The following is a 19,738-nucleotide window of genomic DNA, read 5'->3' as shown; positions in this document are numbered from 1 at the left end:
TATAGGATCATGAAGATATATGTATATCTGTTGAAAATTTGGAACATTAATGGATAATAAATTTTTCAGAATATGTTCACTCTGCACAGTGGTTTCCGTTAAATGAAGAAGCGGTCAATAATCAATATCTCCAAAACTAAAAAAGCTAGGGTCTTCAAAATTTGTCAACTCATAGCATGCCGGAATAACTTAAATCTTGCAAATTTTTAAGAAAAAATATTAACAACTGTAGCCACAGTAGCCCTTTGATCTTTCAAGGGTTAATTGGCTTTTAGATTTGTTTTATGAATTTTTGAAATAAAATATTTCAGTATGAAAATTCGTTTGTTTTAAACAATTTTAGTAAATTTTTATTACATTTTAATTCATTTGAATTATACACTGAAAAAAGAAATAAATTAAAAGTTATATAATGCAATATGATGTTATTATACATACATTGTTATACATATATCAAATATTAATCAAATTTAAAACTCCTTGACTTAAACTACTTGTTTTCTTTGTTGGTAAGTTTGTCCTCTAGAAATAAATGGATCTGAACTTAAAACAGGCTATTTAAAAGTTCTGTATTTGTATGTTGCAATCTAAACTATTTTATATGCTTATTTTTCGCTTCAGCTGCTTCCTCCAATAATTCACCTATTCACACTACTACATGATTACTTACCTCAGCTCCATGGATCAGATTTTTATGTACCGATGCAAAAATAAGACGGCGCACAGAGGAATTTTGTTGTCAAAAAGTCAATTTTTCAAACACTTAATTTCAACAATCAAATGATGCAGTTTTGTAAAGATGAAATGTACACTTATAGTTCTAAGAAAAAAATTATTTTATTTTTAAAAAATTGAAGTAAAGTCCATGCAAGGGTGTTAAGCAAAAATTTACTTATATTTTCACGCAATTCAGTTGTTTATATATGTATAATTTTCCCAATAATACCATTTACTTTTAACATATTTGAAAAATATAACATTTCTACATCAATAAAAAAAATTATCGGGATACCATAAACCGTTAAGAAGATATGCCCAAATCTATAAGTCTCTAATAATTATTGTATTTTTGATTTTCCATGGAGAAAAAAAAGTAGCCCCACTTTCCCCCAAGCTCTTTTTTTAATAAAATGAAAGGTGGGAGTGTCTTGTTTCGATTAAAAAAAGAATAGTTTTCGGAACAGGATGAAAACTTAAAATTTTTTGTCGAATAATAAACGAAATATCCAAAAAAATTTTATCTATGTATGTGTTTCGTGGGTGGTGGGCGGTGGGTGTGACCGATTTTATTGAAACTCGACATGCGTTCCTTTTTGGTTTCAGTAAATGTATGTACCAAATTTCTAGACTTTTGCTTGGATATAAACAATTTTATGCGAAAAAATCAATTTGGATTGTATGGGTAGTGGGCGTTGGGCGTAGGCGATTTTGATAAAATTGAATTTTTTTCTTAATTTAGTCCATATAATTCTCGGTGCCAAATTTCAATTTTTGCCCAAAAATGTATTGCATTTGGATTGCATGGGCGGTATGCGGTGGGCATGGCCCATTTTAATAAAACTTAGCATACGTTCTTCTTTTGTTTCAGAAAATATATGTACCAAATTTCTAGACTTTTACTTGGATAAAATTTTATTTTTTTCTTAGTTTGGTCCATATAATTCTCTGTGCCAATTTGCAGCGCCATCCCTTATGAAGCCATCCCTCTGTGGAGCGGGTTAGTATATTACAGATTACACGCCCATCCGCAAATTTCCGCAACGAACTTCAGCACTTTTATTATCTTAAGAATCAGATTAATACAATGAAAAATAAACATACGGGGGAATCTTGGGGGAACACAACTGAAACTTTAAGTAAACATAATGAAGTTTTACAAAAAAGTAACAAACTTATAGGTTAACTAAAACATTAATTTCACAATAATTACAACACAAGTTAGTTTTATTATTTTCTAAAGATAAAATACATACCTTTAACTTCAAAATCCATTGAAAATAATTTAATTTTGTAGACTACAGCAATTGCAAGACCGCTTTGAAATGCACTTTTGCTTTGAATTATTCATCCAGCGTCCAACTGCACTTTGCAAATGAATATTTGCTGATGCTTTAATTTTATATTTAAAAAGTCCCGTTAGATTTCCAGAAAAAACCGGTTTGCCATTAAAAAGATTGTATATTTAAGAAACAATTTTTTTGCATTTTGTCTAAATATTTTGTGATCGTTTTATTTATTTTTGGCCTATGGGCGGAACCACTGTGCATAGTGGGGAGGGTATATTGGGTTAGTGCGTGGAGAAATATTGCCCCAACACCCACCTTAAAGTATACCAATCTGCTCAGGATCACTTTCTGAGTCGATAAGGTACAAGCTCTTCTATTGCCCCAAGGAGGAAGCCTATTGAATTTTGGTTATAATCGGTCCATTATTTTTGCTGGCCCCTTACGATTGCCCTATCTGAAAATAGTTAAGCTCTCATAAATATCTTAGTTATATAGATATCCAAACCAAATTCAGCAAAAATAAGTTTTTGCGAAGATCGGTCCATAATTAGTATAGTTACCATAGAGACCACTTCCGAAAATCACTTTTACTAGCATAAATCTTTTAAAAAGTTTAGTTTTCCAATAAAATTCAACATAAATAATTTATATATATACAAAGTAATGTCACTAAATTTTATAACGATCGGTCCATAATTAGTCATAGTTTCCATATAATGCCCACTTCCGAAAATCATTTTAATGAGTATAGATTTCTTAAAAATGTTGGTATTAAAATAAAATTCAACACAAATAGGTTTCATGTATGCAGAAGTCATGCCACCTAAATTTATGGCGATTGGTTCATACTTAGATTGGTGTATGGTATCATATAGTCGGGCTTGACCGACTATACTTTCTTACTTGTTTTATTTAATGTTTATTTATAAAACTTAATATGAATGTTAATTTTTATGTTTTAAATATATTTTCATAGAGCGGAGGAGGAATCGGTACAGCACCTTCTATGTGAATGACCAGCCTTACAAGAGCATATACTACTACATCTTGGTAGAGCTCTTTTCCATGATCTGGACTGTCTCAGAGATGTGTCGCTAGTAAATGTGATCAGGTTTATTAGAAGTACCGGTTGGTTCCCACGGGGACCACAGGAATCACATAGTCAACGAAATTAGGGAGGGAAACTATTCTCACTTTATGTACGAATTTTCAGCATAAGGGAATAGTATTTCTAAGGGTATCACAATGGACCACAAGGCCTCCGAGTGAACTCGATAAATTGCGAGCAACCCACGTAACCTAACCTACATAGAGCGGAAACTAGAAAAGAATTACTCAAAAAATCATCCCATGAGTTAAGCAAGTAATCAGAATCGCTTATAGACAGTAAAATCACTAATTTTTGATCACTTGGCTAACTCCAATTAATATATTTTAGTTAATTGCACACGTATGTGCTCTTTGTACAACCCATGTAATCTAGCGTGAAGTGAATTGTCACTTAAGTGTTTCTAAGTAATCTAGAGTGTAGTCATTTTAAACGTTTTGTGAGTAATTTGTACAAACTAGTTTTATACAAATTGTGTTGATATAATTCTCATACTGTTTATTTTATTTTTGCTTAAGTATACTGACATCTTATGTAAGTAAGTATAGTCATTTTAAACGTTTATTTTGAACTGCACTTTAGAAAGTTTTACCCACCAGAAGTAATCTATTGGAGAGTTGTCGGAGAAAGATTTGTAATTTTTATATCTGACATTAATTTTTAGATGCGACTTTTGGAATCTCCGATCTTTCCCGCTTAATGTGCAAGTGACTAGTTACCAACCATGACTAGCTTTAAAATTCCTGTTAAGGTTTTGCTGCCATTTCATTATTTGTTTATACTTTTTTTCAAAATCTAATGTACCACAATCGGTTAATACCGACATAATAAACTACTGCGCATGTAACTTTACCATGTGCCGTTATGTTTTTTCCTTTTTGTTTCAAAATTCCACTAGAGACGCAAAAACTTACAACCATCAAACAAAAGACGAGTGTAAGGATGGTGGTTAAAGGAAGTTTGTTTACAATACACCTTCGACAACAACCCCAAAACATTACATTATTATTTTTTTGTTGTTTTGTTTTTATACGCAAATTCGTTGTTAGCCAAAACTCTAAGAGACTTAAGAGATATAAAACTGCATGACTCAAACAACAACAAGAACAAATACAAAAAAACAAACGAAAAAAGCTTAAAGAGTGGATTGAAAATAATTATTAGCAATTGAAATCAGTGCTTCGTGAAGCTTATGACGTTGAACAACTTGCGGCGGAAGGCGGTTATAATTGTACGTTTTGTTATTTAGTACTGAGAAACATTGGAGGGGTTGGTGGTGGTAAAGGTGGTTGTTGTCCAAAGGAAACAACAGTAAATTTAAGCAAATCCAAACTAGAAAAAACAAATAAACCACAATTTAACTCCTCAAATATTAAGAACATTTTTATACAAATTAAACATTTAATTAGTGCGAGTGTGTGTTTTTTGTGTATAATTGTACAATTCCATAATGGCCGATTCCGGTGGCAGGCAATATCAAAAATTACCTCCCGGATGGGATTGCAAATATGACCAGACGACCGGAAATTGGTGAGTGGACATTAAATGGTTTTTATTTTTTGTATACAGGTTTTCAAGATGGCGAACATTAAGGTACAAATGTAAGCTGTATGAGTGTGTGTGTGTGCGTGTAATAAATGATTTCATGTACCGTATTAAATTGTTGAATTGTTTTGAATTTAATATAATTGTAACAATTGCATACTTTAAGGCAGCTGCTTAAATATGGATAATGTGACGTTACATTACGTGATTTAACCCTAAAAATTAGGTCGTTGCAAAAAATGTACGTACGTACGACAAGTACTTGTCTCCTTGATACTTTAAGGCTTCAAGTGGATTTTGTTTTTGTATCTTCTCTTGTTGCAGAGTTTTAATATATGTTTGTGTGTCCTTACTTGTTAATGGTACATGTATATATATTTGTAGGATTTCAGTATGTTAATTTAAAAATATGTACAGATAAATTTCAAAACAAACAAGGACAAATGACATTGGAGAGGGATATGGTAGTACACACAAACAAGTACGTACTTGAAAAACGCTGGTGGTACATTTCCTAAATTTATATGTCAAATGTTGAAGTTGTTAAAAACATTTAATGAAATCATACTTCCTTATTTTAAAAAAAAAAAATATATGTATTAATATGTATGCATATAATTGTTGTTTGCTTAATTAAATGGAAACTTGCTAAAGTATAAACTGAATTTTTAAACATTTTAATGTTAATAAAAAACCGAAAACAGATAATTATTATTTGTGCATCTTTGTATTATCTTCACTTTATATTTTTAATCAATTTTTCAATTGTTAATAGAATTAACCAGATATTAAGTTATAAAATAGTCCTTTATGGATATCCTAAAATAGTTATCTTGAAACAAAGTATTATGGAGCTGAAATTAATAAAATTGAAAAACAAATGCTTTTGAAATAAAATTGCAAAACTTTAAAAATAATTCAGAGTTAATGTGATTAAGTGAATCTTTGAGTGTTAACAATATATTAAGGGATTATTTATTCTAAAGAGTATTACATCTATATATATAAAAATGAAATGGTCCATGTATATAATGACATCACGTGAGAACGGCTGGAGCTATTTGGCTGATTTTTTTTATTCGATTCGAAATTTTCAGGAGATTGTTTGTAAAGAAAAAAATTCCTGGTAAAACTCGGATATTTTAAGTTTTTAATATATTCTTATTTTTAACATAGAATTTGAATAGGAACAAGTAAGAGTGCTATATTCTGCTGTGCCGAATCTTATATACCCTTCACCAAATTATACTTCAAAATTTTAAATATTTTTAGGTAAACAAAATTTAATTTTTTTTAGTTGTTTTTTTCATTTTTTGGAAAAAAAATTTTTCGATTGTTATTTTAAATTTTTTTTTTTTAAATTTAAATTTTTTTTTTAAATTTAAAAATTTTTTTTTTGTTTTTTAAATTTTTTTTTTTTAAAATTTTTTTTTCCGATTTTGACCCATTGTAGGTCCAACTTACTATGGTCTTATATACGTCGTTGCAAATGTCTTTGAAATATCTATCATTAGATATCCATATTGTCTATATTAATGTCTTAGTAATCCAGATATAGGTCAAAAATCGAGGTTGTCTTGGTTTTTCCTCATATCTCAGCCATTTGTGGACCGATTTTGCTGATTTTAAATAGCAAAATTCTCGAAAGCATGTCTGACAGAATTATTGAAGATTTGGATCCCGAAGATATCTGGGGTCTTCAGAAAACTGATTTCAACAGACGGACATGGCTTAATCGACTCCGCTATCTATAAGGATCCAGAATATATATACTTTATAGGGTCGGAAATGAAAAATGTAGAAATTACAAACGGAATGACAAACTTATATATACCCTTCTCACGAAGGTGAAGGGTATTAATGAAATTTTTGTGTTTTAATTCTACATACACAGAAAAAAGTTTCAACATAAATATTATGATTTGATTTCGTTGATTTCAATTCATAACAATTATAAATAATTTCCTAAATATTAAGAATTTTTCATATTTTATGTTTTCAAATTAAATCTACACCATTTCCAATTGTATTTCAGAAGTTTCTAATTGTATTTCAGAAATTTCCAATTGAATTTCAGAAATTTCTAATTATATTTCAGAAAATTCCAATTCAATTTCAGAAATTTCCATTTATATTTCAGAAATTTCCAATTATATTTCAGAAATTTCTAATTATATTTCAGAATTTTCTAATTATATTTCAGAATTTTCCATTTATATTTCAGAAATTTCTAATTGTATTTCAGAAATTTCCAATTGTATTTCAGAATTTTCCAATTGTATTTCAGAAATTTCTATTTGTATTTCAGAATTTTTATTTTATACTTAAAAAGTTTCCAATTGTATTTCAGAATTTTTCAATTGTATTTCAGAAATATCCATTTGTATTTCAGAAAATTCTAATAGCAATACCAATGGATATTTCTGAAATACAAATAGAAAATTCTGAAATACAATTGGAAAATTCTGAAATACAATTAGAAACATTTTAAATATAAATTAAAAATTCTGAAATACAAATGGAAATTTCTGAAATACAATTGGAAAATTCTGAAATACAATTAGAAAATTCTGATATACAATTAGAAAGTTCTGAAATATAATTGGAATAATCTGAAATATAATTAGAAAATTCTGAAATATAATTAGAAATTTCTGAAATATAATTGGAAATTTCTGAAATATAAATGGAAATTTCTGAAATTGAATTGGAATTTTCTGAAATATAATTAGAAATTTCTGAAATTCAATTGGAAATTTCTGAAATACAATTAGAAACTTCTGAAATACAATTGGAAATGGTGTAGAAGGCTTGAAAAATATAATATCAATTCTCATTTAAATTTTTATATTGTTGGAAAATATTTGAAATTTTTTAATTTTCAGATATTGTTGATTCATCTTAAAATATTGGCCAATATATGGCTATTATGCAAATAGTCATGAATTAATTCATTAGATAATGCAATTATAATGCAATTTATTATAAAATATTATTAAATTTATGCAAAAAAAGCTAAAATTTCCGTCATGAACAATTTTATAATATTTATGAACATATTATTATTCTGAATGAAAAAGTTTGGGAAAAAAAGTCATGTTCGATTAATAATATTTATTACAAAATTCATTCTAATTATGAATTTCTTTTTTCTGTGTATGTATATGAAATACAAATCATTAGTAAATACTAGAGATGAGCGATCCCGTGATTTTTGAAGAACGTCGTTCTCAGTGAACGTGATTTATAAATCACTGTTCTTTTAAACAGTGACTGTGATCACGTTTTGTCTATGTTAAGCAAAATAACAATTATGTTAAGAAGAATACATTATGTATTATTTTCATTCTTAAATCTGTTCTTATGTTAACTAATATTTGCTGATTTAAAAACGTCTGTTAAAAAAACAGGAAAATAACAGAATTAAGCAAATGCAACAAAATATTATGAGAACTAACCAGCGTTGCCACTCATAAAATATTTTTCCTACCAAATTTCTAATTAAAAACTACCAAAACCTACCAAATTTAAAATATTTGAGAAATGCTATATGGATTCGTTTCAAAATAGTTAACTATATAATTATATTATTGCTGCTATAAAATTACCCAGAAGAAGGAAGTAAATAACACTACAATCATAAATATGTTAAAATCGTTCATTTTTCGAGATTTAATTTTTGAGTCGATTTAACGATGTCCTTCCGTACGTCTGTCTGGTTGTCCATGTATTTCACATAGCCCCCATATAAATGTCCTCCAGAAATAAGACATTATCCGTCATAAATGCTTGATTTATATAGATATTAAATAACATTTTTACAACTAAATTACACCAAAAAATTCAATTCATAATTGATCATAGCTTTCACAACACAAATAAGTTTCATATAGAAATAAATTACGTGTCCTAATTTCCATAATTGGACATTTAAAGTGTCAGATGAAACATATTGAAGCAGAGTTTAACACATATTATTAGAAAATAAAAGTTTTGAGAGCCCTTTGGCATTTTTTGAACTTAACACTACTAAATAAATACACATTTACCTGACTAAACTAAATATTTAAGAAAATGCTATCTTCATATTTTGCAAATATGTAGTTTTATTATTTTGGCTTAACATAAGTAGTTTTTTCGTTATTTTAATTATTTTGTTCTTAAAAATACTTATGTATTCAGAAATATCGTAGCCTACCAAAATACGACAAATATCGGAACAAACCAACCAAACTACCAAAAGTCAATTTGTTAACTTCAAACTACCAATTTTGGTCCAATTGGACCAAAGCGGCAACGCTGGAACTAACTGACATTTTATTTTATACACTGTGTTGGGGATATATAAAATTATGCGCCTAAAAATATGCAGTAACTGTTGTTACAAGTGAATGTTACAAAAGAAAAGAGTAAATTTAAATAAATAAAGAGTTATTACAATTTTTAAACAACTGATCGCTTTTACTAGCAATTAAAAGAATTAGGGTTATTTAAAGAAAATAAACCACCGATTTTAAAAGGTAAAAACGTAATATCTTTAATAACGTCCTTTTTATACCCTTCATCTTCGTGAGAAGGGTATATATAAGTTTGTCATTCCGTTTGTAATTTCCACAATATAATTTTCCGACCCTATAAAGCATATATATTCTGGATCCTTATATATAGCGGAGTCTGTCTGTTGAAATCAACTTTCCGAAGCGCCCAAATAACATACATACACGATTCATACATCAATATCTCCGGAATTCGTCCGGCTCTGTTGCTATTTAAAATCGAGAAATCGGTGTACAAATGGCTGAGATATAAGGAAAAAACCAGGACAACCTCGATTTTTGACCTATATCTGGAATACTAAGTCATTAATATAGACAATATGGATGTCTAATGATAGATATTTCAAAGACCTTTGCAACGACGTATATAAGTTGGACCTACAATGGGTCAAAATCGGAAAAAATATTTTTTAACCCGAATTTTTTTTTTCACAAAAAAAAAATTAAAAAACAAAAACAGTTTTATTAAAATTTTAAAATAAAATTCGGAAAAAAAATTTTTTCCAAAATATTAAAAAACAACTTTGGAAAAATAAATTTTGTTTACCTAAAAATATTTAAAATTTGTATTTTGAAGTATAATTTGGTGAAGGGTATATAAGATTCGGCACAGCCGAATATAGCTCTCTTACTTGTTAACATTGAATTTGAATAGGAAAAATGGGAAAAGGGAAAAAACTTCCAGGGAATTTTTTTTCATAATTGGTCTGTTTGTAAATTTTTATTTATAGGTTTTCAGTGATGACATCAGGCGAAGTCATTATAATGAAATCGCCTTGAATAGATCTACCTACATGTTAACAATAACGAATGGTTTTTTTCTAAATTATATTTCAGCTACTACATAAACTACATTACCAAGGCGATGCAACTCGAGGATCCACGTTCACGTTATCGTCCTTTGCAAAATGAAAGATGCTCAAATGAATCTATAGCCATGCATGTAAGTACTTATTTTTATTTCCTTGGATTTGGAATATCATTGAATTTTGAATACATTTTTAATTGCAGTCTTTTCATGGCCCAGGCGGTTCGCCATATCATGTCTATCCAACTAATAATATGCCAGCAATACGGGCCTTCCAAACACCAAATTCTAGTCTTCATCACATGTCTACCAGTCCACTTTTGACATCTTCCAGAACACAATTGATCAATGTAGGTTATTTTAAGCTAAACTAATTTTTATTAGAATTTTGAATGTGCAAATGGTAAAAGAAATCTTAGTATCTAATGTTATACGATTTATAAAAATATTGGATGATTGATAGTTGTAAGTAACGAATATTCTTATCATTCTTAGGATATGTCTCCAATACCCGCACCTAAATCTCAATATGCTCAAGCTCCACGCACAGTCAATATGTCCAGGCGTTCAACAATACAGGAAACTTCGTTTACAAATCAAATTGATACAGATGCGGTGGTAAATAAAATACAAAATATGTTTCCAACTGCAAGTGAAAATCACATACGACTACTTTTGAAGAAGTAAGTTATATTTTAGTACTAAATTTTCGCTACAGTAGCTAATGCTAATGCAAAAATATTAGACATTAAGAAGCTTTTTATTATTATCAATCCATTAGTAATTTAAAAGCCTTTACAACTATTTACTAACTCCAATTACCCCTTTCATTTGCACGCTTTTCTCATGCCTTCACAATTGTATTCGTAATTTTTGGATGAAAACTCTTTAAACTAACACCTGCCTTAGGTATTATAATCGCGAAGCAGTTGTCATCAGTGCTTTACAAGTTGAAAAACATCCGGTCACCATGCCAGGACCTTACGTCACACCACCAGCTCAACGACATTTGTTCCATAGCAACTCGGCCATTCATATGACACCACCAGCACGTCGTTTTGATACTGGTGCCCACTTACGTGGCCTCGAATACACGTGCTATTCGCGTACAGCCAGTCCGGTACCATCTGGGCGTCTTGGTAGTGTCATTAGTATAAATAGCGGTGGTCACGGTATTATGGGTCATATGGCCGTACCGCCATATCAGCCCTCGCCACGTTTTGGTGATCAAATGCGCAGCTCACCTAAACCGCATTCGTCACCAAAAATGAAACTGAGGTTTGCCATAATCATTTACATGAGAAATCACATGTCGATGGTTACATGTTAGGCTCCCAGTAACTAGAGAAATTTCTTTCAACATGAGATGAAGAATCGTTTGTCTTCGTTATCTCATGTTGGACAAAATATCAGTTACGAGGTTTCTACATGTTACAATCGATATTTTTTATTTGATTAGATTTTTCTTTATTTTCTGTTTTATTTTTTATTAAGAATTTATATTCCCGATCCCGATTGCTTAGAGTTGATCTTAACGATTTCAAAATCATATTTAATGTAATCTCTTATCCAATTAAATAAATAATTCATTACGAATTTATTCATAGGCCTATTTCCCTCGACTTCTATACAAAAATTAATAAAATCTGAAGAGTGGAAATTTCCACTCAAGTACATTTTGTGAAAATGAGCGAATTCACTTAATTGTGAATAAATTCGTAAAGAATCAATCGACCTTTATGATCGATATCTCATTTTGTTGCTTTGCGATAAAGCAATAAATCTGAAAAATTTCTACCGTTTTCAATGTTTCATGATTTTTTTAAAACAAACAATTTTGCTATTTTCAAATAAAAAATATATTTTTTGCTTCAATTTGTTATTATAACTCCGAAACTACTTAACCGATTGAAACGCATATATGTATATGTGAAAATTTGTTCATGGAGAAAATGTTTTCAAAATTCAATCATTCGTGAGAAGAACATTAACTACTCAATTTTATGTATACCAAACAAAAAACTAAATTATTGTGAAAATGAGCGAATTCGCTTAATTGTGAATAAATTCGTAAATAATCCATCGATTTTTATGATCGATATCTCATTTTATTCCTATTACATGTGGCTTTGCTATAAAGCAATAAATCTGAACAATTTCTACCGTTTTCGATTTTTCATGATTTTTTTTTAAAACAAAAAAAATTATCAAGAATTATACGGGAATACAAAAATTTATATTTTCACGTAAAAATTATATTTTTTGATACAATTTGTTATTATAACTGTTATTATTAAAACGGAATATATAAACGGATAAAAGGTTAAGTAAATTTTTGAGTTATCATTAATTATGTGGAGAAATGTCTAAAAAAAAATCACAATTTTATTTACATTTTTTAAAAAAAACCTCTCCATAGAATTTTAAATTTGGACAATATTTGTACTACTGGAACCACAATATATCAAAATTGTTTTATGAATTAATCAATTTTATTATGAATTAATTCCATTATGAATTAATTCCATTATGAATTAATTTTATTCAAATAAAAGTTTTTGAATGAAGCTAAACATTTTTTTTGTTTTTGTATTTTTTAATTCTGAATTATGAATTAGGAATTAAAGCTTAAATTGACTTAATTAATACGAAACTTTGATCTAAGCCAATGTCCTACTCAATATATTTGTTACAAAAGTTATTTATTTACAATTTCTTTCCCTTTTGAAATTAAATTCTCCATTTTTTATAATTTTGTTTTGATTTAAATTTAAATTAAATTCTCCATTTTTATAATTTTGGATTGATTTGAGGATCTAGGATCCTATAATCTGTAATGTATTTTTCCGTTTCATTTTGTTTGTTTTTTAGTAGCGCAATTTTTCTGTTACTACTCAAATTCCATATTTTGTTATTACAGTATTTTGAGTTATACAATTTAACTGAAATATTATTTTAAAAATCTACTTGACTCTTATTTCCAATCTGTGTTTAGATATATGAAAACCATATTCCCAAAAGCCGATGAAACTTTATTGCTGGATGTTTTAGCCAATGCTGATAATAATGTACAAAAGGCTTCCGAGAAATTGATCTCATTAGGTTATATAAAGAAAGATTTTGCTCCGCCACCAAAACTCATCAATCGGCCACAATACGATTTGGCTGAATATGCCAAGCAGGTTACAGAGGATGAGATTAAAATTATACCATTACGTCCCAAGGAGTATACAGAAGAAGAAAAAGAGGCCAGTAAGTATATGAATGGATAAATAATACAAAATTTCCGTTTAAGCAACATTTTTATATTGTCAAACTTACCTTCAGTTAAACGCCATCTCAAGGAGAAATATCCCCAAATAGTTGATCATATATTGATCATGGCTTTGGAGTCGGTAAACTACGCTGAAGATCGTGCCATGCAAATTTTGCAAATAGTAAAAGATGAGGAAGATCAGCAAAAACAAAAGACACAACAGTCTAAGCAAACATTATCAACAACATTAGAATGCAAACATCATGAAGAACTAGATGGTATTGGCAATATGACTGGTCATGTAACCAGGTAAGAGTTGAATTTATTTTAATTGCCATATACTGTAATATCTACCTATATACATAACTGATCATCACATAACATTTCTCCATGATGCTGAGTTTTTTTTTTATTTTTTAGTTTTTGGAAATCTTATTTATTTTGCTTTTACCTTTAATTCATTATACTTGTATTGCTTTGTTTTTACAATATAAATTTTCTGAAACAAAAGCAGACCTATAACCTCAATATTAAAAACAACTGAAGCCACTTTACGCAAAGAAATTACAATCAACGAAATCCCGGAAATTTTTGAAGATAAAATGGATACAACGAATTATCACACGAATAATTATGATACAATAACGCCATCTATACGCTCAACTTTAAAACTGTCAGCGGTTACCATGTCCACAAAAAGTATTTTAGATCGTTATCGGTCGAATAATAAAATAAGCGCTAATGATTTTATACGTGGAACTTACCCTGTAACAACTGTAATTTGGGATAAATTATCCCCTCATTCTCGAGATAAATCTGATTCGTTAAAGTATGCTATTTGAATTTTTCAGTATTTTGTTAAACAAACAATATTTCAAATTATATTATCTTTGTTTTTGTAATTTTGTATGTATTTTTTTTTTTGATAAATGTATTTCAAATGCACCTATTTTTAAATATAACTTTTTTTAAAGCGTAGGTTTAATATAACGTGTATTACATTTCTCAAATTTATGAAATTTGTATTGGAAATAAATAAGAAACGTCTTTTAAAAGTACATTTATAAATTGGATAATTTTTTTAGAATATAAATATTTTATGAAATATATATGTATAACGAGGGCTTTATAATCAATAAGTTATATTTGATATCTTATGAATATAAGCCCTCTATATTTAATATCAATTTTAGTCAGTTCAATGTAGTTTAGAAGTATGTATTAAACAATATTAAACTTTAGAATGGTCTCAGTAGAACTGCATAAGGATGGATAATTTTTCTGGTTGCAACTAAGTAGACATTATTATTGTCTATTTAGTTTCTTAGGAAGTACAAAATTTTACATTTCAGGTTCCCCCTTGAACTAAAATTTATATACCACACAGTTAAAAATATAGTTAAAGTTATATATCATTTAAGATCTTAAACGTAATATTGTATTTTTGGAATATTTTTTTATCGTTTTTGAATACCAATATATATTTGCATGCTTTTTTCACTTCATTGACTCATTTAGATCATTATAAATTATTTTTATGGACCGTATTTAATATATTGTGTTGTACATGAATCGTAAACATAAATAGGGTCTCTGTTCTTCTACCATTATAATCGTTATCCGTTTTTTTTTCGGATCCCTACCAGTAACATTAAAATTTGTGTAGTTTTTATAGTAGATTGATATATTTTTACGGTTATTACACAATTTTTCATCGAAATTGAAAAAATTCCATATGACATTGAGCATTTACAATTGAAATTGAGAAAGTTACAATCATAAATAAATACACATAGATTGGAAACTCTCCTGTCAAATACCTAACTCAGTTGACAAAAACCTAAGTTGTGAGAATGTATTAGTAAAAAAACTATTTGAAAACAAAAACAAGTAAGAAGTCTATATTCGCCGAATCATATACATATTTAAATATTTGGGGGATTCACACGGTCTGCTATTAGGTCGTATTGTCATAATGTCGTAAAATATTTTTTTAGTTTAAACAAATTCTTGTTGTGCTGCAAACAAAAAAAGTGTTATTTTATGACAAACCAATAAACATAGTTAGAAAAGTCTTATTAGTTTATAACTTTTTTGTTTGAAACCCCACAAAAATTTATTTAAACTAAAAAAATATTTTATGACATGACAATACGACCTAATAGGAGACCGTTTGAATCCCCCAATTATATATGTATATTTAAATATTTTTAGGTAAACAAAATTTATTTTTTTGGGAAACAATTTTTTTCGAATTGTTATTTTATTATACCCTTCAGCTTCGTGAGAAGGGTATATATAAGTTTGTCATTCCGTTTGTAATTTCTACATTTTTCATTTCCGACCCTATAAAGTATATATTCTGGATCCTTATAGATAGCGGAGTCGATTAAGCCATGTCCGTCTGTCTGTCTGTCTGTCTGTCTGTCTGTTGAAATCAGTTTTCTGAAGACCCCAGATATCTTCGGGATCCAAATCTTCAATAATTCTGTCAGACATGCTTTCGAGAATTTTGCTATTTAAAATCAGCAAAATCGGTAAACAAATGGCTGAGATATGAGGAAAAAACCAAGACAACCTCGATTTTTGACCTATTTTTTACCTACAGTGGTGGCCAGGAATTTAAGACAAAAATTGTTTGCTAAATTCCATGTAATTGTCAATTATTTTTTCAAATATTTCCACAAATATGTATGCATGAGGACTGTTTTAACACGCAAGTGTGTTTTATTCATACATACATATTCACCATGAACACATAACATTTTTCTTCAACTTGACCAAAAAAAATTTTTTTTAAATAAACATATTTTCTCACATTTATATCATTATAATTTTAATATTATAAAATATTCGGACCAAATTTCGTATTTTTAGATCCATTAGTTTCGGCAATATCATGTTATTAACAGCGGATGTTCGCTGAGGTGGGTCAAGGTATGTCCACATATCTTTGTCCATATATGTTTTACCGATTTTTTCAAAAATTTTTCAGAAACTAGAAACATTAATAATAAATTACATACCTTTAGAGGTCCTTTTATTTTGGCTCTATCGCACTTAAAATTCAGTTGATGAAAAAAATTCAAGTATTTGTCTTAAATTGGTGGCCACCACTGTATATCTGGATTACTAAGACATTAATATAGACAATATGGATATCTAATGATAGATATTTCAAAGACATTTGCAACGACGTATATAAGACCATAGTAACTTGGACCTACAATGGGTCAAAATCGGGAAAAAAAATTTTAACCCGAATTTTTTTTTCAAAAAAAAAAAATCTAAAAAACAAAAAAGAATTTTTAAAATTTAAAAAAAAAATTTTAAATTTAAAAAACAATCGAAAAATTTTTTTTCCAAAAAATTAAAAAAAAAACTAAAAAAAATAAATTTTGTTTACCGAAAAATATTTAAAATTTTGAAGTATAATTTATTTGGTGAAGGGTATATAAGATTCGGCACAGCCGAATATAGCACTCTTACTTGTTTTTTTTTAAATTTTAAAAAATTTGTTTTATTTTTTATTTTTTGGTGAAAAAAAATCTGGGTCTTTAGAAAATTATTTTCAACAGACAGACGGACATGGCTTAATCAATCCGCTATTATTGTGGAAATTACAAACGGAATGACCAAATTATATATACCCTTCTCACAAAGTTGAAGTGTTGTTATACACTGTATAACAACACTAGTAAGTGTGATTATTCTGAGTAATTTTTTCTAATTTCCACTCTATGTGTATTTTTCTATGCTCTGAGAGTTAGATATATCAGTAAAATTAAAAAATAAAATTGATTTGAAAAATAAAAACATTTTTAATTTGCGTTTTTTTTTTGTACCAATAAACGGCTATTATTCTTTCTTTTCTAAAAAAAAACGTTTCAAAAAACTTATGTATAATATTTCTCTATAGAAATAGTTTTAAATTTAGTAATGGAGTTTTCCCTATTAGCCCTCAAAATGTTGACTTTATTACGATTTTTAGTGGAAACTCCACATTTATATTTTAAACATTTAAACAAATATTTACAATAGTATCATTATTATTTTCCGAAAAGTTATTCTAATTATTTTTATTGATTTAAACATTTTTCCCTGGTAAATAAATATTATGAATTAATTTTAGTTCTGAGTCGGTTCCATTCATTCGATGGACGCAGGACTTGACAGTCTTTAAACAAGTCTGGTGTCAATTGTAATATTTAGATTGCAGCCACCGTACAACAGTTCTGCATTTTCATGGTCAACGTTTTCCAAGCCAAGAGCTTTCGATTAATTATTATTCGTTCACTGTTGAATTAATTTATAACAGAATTCATTTTGTTATTAATTCAACTTTTTGTTAAATCAAATCTAATCAAATTGAATTAACATTTTATCTTTATTCAATTTGTTTTTGTTTTTAATAATTTACAAAATGAATAATTGAATGAATAATTACAAAATTAATCATAATTCAAGAAAACTTTAATGATTTATTAAGGAATTAATTATATAAAGAATGAATTCTTAATGGAATTAAGTCAATGCGTTTGGAATACTAAGGAATTAAAACAACGATTTAATTCGTACTGAATGATTTAATGGAATTGTTAAGAGAATATATTTAAATTGATTTCGAAAATTGAATTAAGAATTAATTCTTTCTAACCTTCGCTCCCAATGACGTTAACATATTCAAACCACTACTGCAAATGTTTACGATTTATATACTAATTTTACTAAATAACATCATGAATTGTATATACAATATTATAAAAGAAACTCTTAATTTTATAATAACTTTACTAAATATTTTCATTGTATACGATAATTACATCAAAACTAGGCACTCCCATCGAGACCACACCGATGCAACTACAGACAAGCTATGTAAGGATTTTAAATCTTTAATGGGTCGCATACAAACAAATGGTCCCAATGACAGTTTAGCAAAAGGACCTAATGAAGGTTTATTGTTGTAAGTATATTTACATTTGCATATTTAATTCTAACTTTATATTTAAATTCATACATATACATTTTGTTTTATAGAGCCGATTATGTTACTTGGAATGGTGCAAATCCCGATTTCTGTCAAGGCCAACGAAATCTTGCCAATGGCCCCGATTCATCAATGCTTAGCGAACGTGCTTATAAATCCTACGGCCATAATTCCGATTTGTGTAAGGGACCTCAATTGAGCTTGGCCAAGGGCAGTATTTATGCACAACAAAATTCTGCTAACGCCAATAAATCCCTTGATATTAAATGCAATTAGAGAGCAAATTGCAATATAAACGAATTTAATATGTATTTGTTTTTCCAAAAAAATTAAAAAAAATTAAGAATTTGTGCCAAAAATATCAATACTTTATGCTTCTTATTTATAAAATCCGTCTTATTATTAAATAAAATATAAAATATTTAAATATATAGAAATGTTTGCTTTGTCATTATTTTTTGGGCTAAATAAATATTTATCGAAATCGACATTTTGCATTATGTCGGTAACGACATTTTGAGCTATTTCGATCATTTATTTGTGGTATTTTAAGGATTCCTGTAATTTGTTATCGGTTTTTATTCAGTAATTTAAAGGTTTGTGTCTCTACTATTGAAACGCATATTTACAACCTATTTTTAGGCTGTTATTTATTATAATTTATATGAAATTTGAAAACGTTAGAATTAGTTAAAATATAGTTTTTTTTTTTGTTTTATACAGGCATTTGTAAATATCTAAATGCATATTTTTTATCCAAATTTATATTAGTTGTGTTCGCGTACTTGATAATTCGTAATAATTTGTACAAATTATCACTGGAAGTTACGGGAGTGACAGTTCGTAGATAGAGAACATGATATTTTTTACTGGACATTTTTTGTCCAGTAAAAAATATCAACATAAAAAATATGTTTAAAACATATTGTTGCAAATGTAAACAAAACAAAAAAGTTGAAGATTAACACAATTTACAAGACTTGCAAAGATAAGAAATAAAATAACACAAAACAAACGTTTTAAATTGATTTATAACAAAATACAACTTATTTTTCAAATTGTTGTTCGCGTACTTTTTTTTTGATATTTTTTTAGATTGAGAGTAAATGTATTTTTACATTCTAAATTAAAGTTACTGGATAATTTTTATTGGAAAGTACGCGAACACACTTATAGTATCGTTTTATAAAATACCATGATACAATAATTGTAGAAGGTAGAATCACTAGGGAGAGTTTTCAATATTTAGCCCTATAACGTCAAACTTTGATTTTGATTTTTTTCATATTATTTTATATTTTCATTTGTTTGACGTTACAAGAATTGTATAATTGGGAATTTATTTTCTACTGGGTGTACCTTATGTTGTTGTATCATGTAAAATACCAAATTTTTATTTTTTCGTTCCAAACTGAAACGAAAATAAAAAAAGTGCTACTACACTAAAATTCTTTTTTAATAGTTTTATA

At 28.1% G+C, this 19,738-nt stretch overlaps 1 protein-coding gene across 4 annotated transcripts; it reads left to right on the top strand.

Moving 5' to 3' along the window:
* Nucleotides 1–4,303: 4,303 nt before the first annotated feature.
* LOC135951991 (uncharacterized) lies at nucleotides 4,304–18,706 on the top strand. Of its 4 annotated transcripts, none has more exons than XM_065501760.1 (10): nucleotides 4,304–4,644; nucleotides 10,053–10,158; nucleotides 10,227–10,373; nucleotides 10,519–10,706; nucleotides 10,933–11,301; nucleotides 13,019–13,275; nucleotides 13,351–13,588; nucleotides 13,794–14,108; nucleotides 18,114–18,245; nucleotides 18,320–18,706. In XM_065501760.1, the coding sequence occupies exons 1-10, from the start codon at nucleotides 4,565–4,567 to the stop codon at nucleotides 18,543–18,545; spliced, it is 2,058 nt and encodes a 685-aa protein (XP_065357832.1). In that variant the 5' UTR covers nucleotides 4,304–4,564; the 3' UTR covers nucleotides 18,546–18,706. The 4 variants fall into 4 exon arrangements, with proteins under 4 accessions (XP_065357832.1, XP_065357831.1, XP_065357834.1 ...); XM_065501759.1 differs by having other exon boundaries at nucleotides 13,791–14,108; XM_065501762.1 differs by lacking the exon at nucleotides 10,933–11,301 and having other exon boundaries at nucleotides 13,791–14,108.
* Nucleotides 18,707–19,738: the final 1,032 nt, after the last annotated feature.

Source organism: Calliphora vicina, chromosome 2 (assembly GCF_958450345.1).
Source record: "Calliphora vicina chromosome 2, idCalVici1.1, whole genome shotgun sequence".
NCBI lineage: Eukaryota > Metazoa > Arthropoda > Insecta > Diptera > Calliphoridae > Calliphora > Calliphora vicina.
This window is presented reverse-complemented; position numbering and strand designations above follow the sequence as displayed.

Coding starts and splice junctions, on each gene's coding strand:
- LOC135951991 (XM_065501759.1), top strand. CDS start 4,565: ATGGCCGATTCCGGTGGCAGGCAATATCAAAAATTACCTCCCGGATGG. Junction 14,109..18,113: donor GATAAATCTGATTCGTTAAA/GTATGCTATTTG, acceptor CATCAAAACTAG/GCACTCCCATCGAGACCACA. Junction 18,246..18,319: donor CCTAATGAAGGTTTATTGTT/GTAAGTATATTT, acceptor TTTGTTTTATAG/AGCCGATTATGTTACTTGGA.